This window comes from Rosa chinensis, chromosome 7, assembly GCF_002994745.2.
Source record: "Rosa chinensis cultivar Old Blush chromosome 7, RchiOBHm-V2, whole genome shotgun sequence".
Taxonomy (NCBI): Eukaryota; Viridiplantae; Streptophyta; class Magnoliopsida; order Rosales; family Rosaceae; genus Rosa; species Rosa chinensis.
In genome coordinates, this window is record NC_037094.1 from 25,214,146 (window position 1) to 25,219,255 (window position 5,110).

The 5,110-nt window shown below is 36.2% G+C and overlaps 1 protein-coding gene across 1 annotated transcript; it reads left to right on the forward strand.

The window, feature by feature from the left end:
* Nucleotides 1-3,379: 3,379 nt before the first annotated feature.
* Nucleotides 3,380-4,369, forward strand: LOC112177677. The gene has a single exon (XM_024315943.1). The coding sequence runs from the start codon at nucleotides 3,380-3,382 to the stop codon at nucleotides 4,367-4,369; it is 990 nt and encodes a 329-aa protein (XP_024171711.1).
* Nucleotides 4,370-5,110: the final 741 nt, after the last annotated feature.

A 5,110-nucleotide genomic window follows, 5' to 3' on the forward strand; every position in this document is an offset into this window, starting at 1 on the left:
GCGGTCAAGGGCTCGGACCTGGAGGAGCTGTCTTTTATAAGTCGTTATGGTCTGGGCCGGGTCGGGGTTTCTTAAATGGAGTGGGTTCTTAGATCTGGGCCGAAGCCATTTGTTTCTACGGCAAAATTAAATTCAGGAAAGTTACGGGGTCTGAATTATTATTGTCTTGTATTTCTAAGGTACCGGTGGCCGAGGTCGGCCTGTCTGCGTCGGTCATTGGTTCTGATTCCAATCACGAGTCAAGCTTACGACATGTGGAGACAATTTACTCGGAATCAAAATCAATGTCCGACGCAGGATAATCCAATAGGCTGACATTGCCACCTTAGAATTACGGGGTGTTAATAGTTGAGAGACTTTGTAACTTGACTTATATGGCTTTCCATGTTTTCATGTCGTTGTTTTCAGTTATGCTTACACCGAGTTGCTTGGAAGTTGGGTGAATTTGGTAGGTTTATCGTCAGAATTGTGTCAGTTCAAGCTTTTTGACTTTACTGGCTTCTCGTGGATAAGAGTTTAAATCTTATGTTACATCGAAGGAAAAAGATGTGGTTGTCTCGCCATTACAGAACTAGTATTTTTTTTTTTTTTATTAGGTAGAACGTCATGGGGAAACATCAAACTCTAAGTTCTCGCTTTATATCTTGTCACTATTCTAGAGAATATAGTAGGTAATAATAATTGAAGTGATTACTGTTTTTATTGCGCCTGTGAAGGTGGATTATTTGGTAACTTAAAGTTTAAGAGCATTTTTAGCAATGCTAGTCGTCTTTTAGTCGAATTTTGGCTAAACTAACTAAAAAGTCATTTTGGCTAGCCATCTATAAAATACGTCTGCATTAATTATCTCTATTTTAGCTAGTTTTGAATGTATATTATATAATAATAGAAGAAAAAATTGTTTAAATGCATTTATAAATTACATAAAATAACTTAAAATGAATGTTTTAAATGAACAAAAATAATAGAGAGCCTAATTTTGCTCTCTCTATATAGGAGCATGATAGCTAAAAATTAAAATTGATAGACACTTAGGAGTTTGATGCAACTGTTAAAATTGATATAAAGCTAAACATGCTCTCTAAAATAGCTAAGGAATTAAGATAAAGGGTCTGCTAAAAATGCTCTAAGTTGGTTTTGTGTTTCCATGCTATTTTCAATTATGTTTACACCGCGTTGCTTTGAAGTTTGGTGAATTTGGCAGGTTTATTACCGGAATTGTGTCAGTTCAAGCATTTTGACTTTATTATCTTCTCTTGGATAATTCAGATTCTTATATTACATCAATGGAAAAAGATGTGGTTGTTTCGCCTTACAGAACTAGTATTTTTTGTTTTAGGTAGAATGTTTTGGGAGAAACATCAAACTCTAAGTTCTCACTATATAACTTGTCATTGTTCTAGAGTCTACAGTAGATAATAATTATTTAAGTGATTACTCTTTTTATTGCACCTACGACGGTGAATCATATGGTAACTTGAAGTTTAAGAGTATTTTTAGAAATAATTTTTTAGTTAAATTATCGCTAAACTAATTAAAAAGTCATTTTGACTAGCTAATTTAACAATACGTCTGTATCGATTCTTTCTGTTTTAGTTAATTTTGAAAATTTTTTTTTAATGAAAAAAATAGTTTAAACATATTTTCCAATTACATGCAACAACTTAAAAGAAATGTTTTGAATTAACAAAAATAATAGAACTAAGAGTTTTATCTTGCTCTCTATATTTAGAAGCGAGATAGCTAAAAGTTAAAATAGATAATCACTTGAGTCCGGTGCAGATGGTCAAATTAATAAAAAGTTAAACATATTTTTCAAAATAACTAATGAGCTAAGATAGAGTTTACTAAAGATGCTTTAAGTTTATTTGAATTCAAAATTTCATGTCTAAATTTATTTGGATTAAAAAATATCACGTATGTTTGCAAACAATATTTTGCAAGAGTGCTTTTCTCTTTTCCTTTTTCATCTTCTTTCGGTATGATGTTGAATAAGGTAACAAGCATAACCATACTAGTCATTTTCCCGTCTATTTAGAACGAATTTCAGTCTTAATCAGATTGGGGTCGCTTTTGTCTTGTCGATTGTGACTTCAACTACGTGAATCATATGATCAAATAAAGAATCCTTTTGCGATGTCTACGACTGAAGCATTATCAATTGAGAATTGCGATGGCTATAGCACTTCGCCGTCCCTAATAATGAATCGTCAACCTGTTTTAGTGGGACAAATATCTACTCTTGATTGGATGTTGTGGACTTGTAATAATTTGGATTTGATCATTTAGTGTTTCTTTGTTTATTGTGATTGCCAATCTTGTTAATGAATAGTGTTAATTGTTGATAGAGACGCCTGAGGTGTTGCCACTTGCCAAGTTGGGAAAGGAAACACATGCTAGCTAGCTAACTCATGGAGTAAAGACTACGCTTACTTGGCTTTTTTTTTTTTTTGTTGTCCTTTTCCCTTCTTTTTTCGTTGAAACCCATTTGAGCTATCATATTCCTATGTCAAACGAGTTGGTCTATTTAAAGCAAGTTCATCCGTAGTTAAGAAATATCAAGATCGAAAAGTTAAGAATTGAACCAGTCAAGTTACGATTCACTGTCACTGGACATGGGTTTGCACCCTTTTTTTTCTTGACCAGTCATGACTGTTCATCTCCACTGTTTAGTGTTCGTTTAGTTTCACTGTTCACTGTTCATTTTTACTGTTTACTTAATTTTTTTTCTCCTTTTTAAAATTAAAATATATTTAATGCTAATAATGGAGATTTATGGATAATTAATGTCATAATTATGCAATTTACTTTTTTTCTAATATTTTTGATGGACAAATTATGAGCCACCGACAATTTATCTTGAAATGAGTGAAGGTACCACCGACAATTTTTCATGAAATGAGTTAAGGCACCACCGACAATTTTTCTTGAAATGAGTGAAGGCACCACCGACAATTTTTCATGAAATGAGTGAAAGGCACCACCGACAATTTTCCTTGAAATGAGTGAAGGCAACACCGATAATTTTTCATGAAATGAGTGAAGGCACCACTGACAATTTTCATAAATATGAGTGAAGGCACCACCGACAGTTTTTTTGAAACGTTTGAAATAACCACCGACATCTTTGAACGGACCAGATCATTTGTATACTATTCAATCTAACGGTTATTGTTGATGTAATCTTATCTAAGATTTCGGATTAGATTACGTCGAACCAGGAGTGGACACGTGTCCTCGAAGTCTGATCACGTTTTATGTGATAATGGTAAATAAATAGAGCAAGAGGTAGCACACTATTCACACACAAGCTGATATTCACAAATCTCCTTTTTCATATCTTCAGATCCAACACATTTCCTCTCCTTCCCTCATTTCAATGAAGAGATTGTTCGCTAAGTATCGACAATCTCGAGATGAAGATCATGAAGAGATGTGTACAACTAATGCTCTTGTGGTAGCAGCAGTAGCTGAAGCTGAAGCTTCCTCCGGATCACGACGACGGGGTTCTCAACCGGGGCGTGCACCGAATGAGGAGAGATTTAGAGAATCAAGAGGGAAAAACATGATGGAAGATTACTTTGTGGAGCGTCCAGTTTTCAGTGAAGAGGTATTCTGGACACGGTATAGGATGAGTCACAATGTTTTCAACCGCATCTCCAGTGACCTTTGTTGCTATGACCAGTACTTTGTCTATAAATCAGATGCTTCTAAGAAAGTTGGACTGCTTCCCCAACAGAAGCTGACATGTTCCTTAAGAATGCTTGCTTATGGTGCCGGGGCAGATCAATGCGCTGAGTATTGTCGAATGGCGAAATCTACCTCCATCGAGGCTCTGAAACGATTTACAAGAGGAATCGTTAATCTATACTCGGCAGAATACCTCCGGGCTCCTACTCCGGCCGACCTCAGAAGACTTCTCGCCAAAGCTGAGAGAAGAGGTTTTCCTGGGATAATTGGAAGCATCGACTGCATGCACTGGCAATGGAAGAATTGCCCAATAGGTTGGGCTGGAGAATACAGCGGTCGAAAACTTGTGCCCACTATCATCCTCGAAGCAGTCGCTTCTTATGACACATGGATATGGCATGCCTTCTTTGGAATGCCTAGATCATGCAACGACCTCAACGTGCTTGCTAAGTCCCTGTTGTTTGACGAGCTGACTGTTGGTCGAGCCCCTCAAATCCAAATTCAAGTGAATAACAGGATTCACAATTTAAGCTGCTATCTCGCTGATGGTATCTATCCGCAATGGGCGACTTTCGTGAAATCAATTCCAAGGCCTACACGACCCAAGGATCTGAAGTTTTCTGAGGCTCAAGAGGGGTACAGGAAGGATGTAGAAAGATGTTTCGGCATTTTACAGTAGCGCTTTATTATTGTTTGAGGAGCGGCTCGTGGCTGGGATAAAGAAGATCTTCGATACATCATGCTGACTTGTATTATATTACACAACATGATAATCGAGGATGAAAGACCAGATGACAGTGATGACGATTTAGAGTCCGATGAAGAAGAGGATAACAATATGAGGCCCAGGTTGGCCCAGGTTTGGGAAGGACCGACCGGTGATGACTTTGATCCTGTTGGTAGAGATGGTTATTACTTCAACGGATTCATGGATCGATACGATGCCATTAGAAGTGCAAACAGTCACTCAAACCTTCAAGAAGATCTGATAGAGTATTTCTGGAACGTTCAAGGCAACATAGAGATCTAGATCATAATATAGGTTTTTTGGAATAATTGGCTAATATCTATGTTTTGTTATGTTTGTGTGCTTTGAATTTGGCTTGTATTATGTTTTGGGAAGTTGGTGTGCTTTTAATTTGGCTAATGACTATGTTTTTTATGTCAATGTGAAAGGTGAATTTGGCTTGTATTATGTTTATTATGTGCTATGATTTTGAATATAAGGTGTGTGCTTTAATAAGGGGAATTTTCAAATACAACTTTTATTTCATAAAATTTATGCTTACACAAATGAAAAATTAGGAATAAAAACAATACGATTACACAAATTGCATAATCACCTAATTATTCAAATCATGATCCTCATCCTCTCTAGGAATCCAATTTGTATTTGAAGCATCATTGGGGTTAGGGTTAT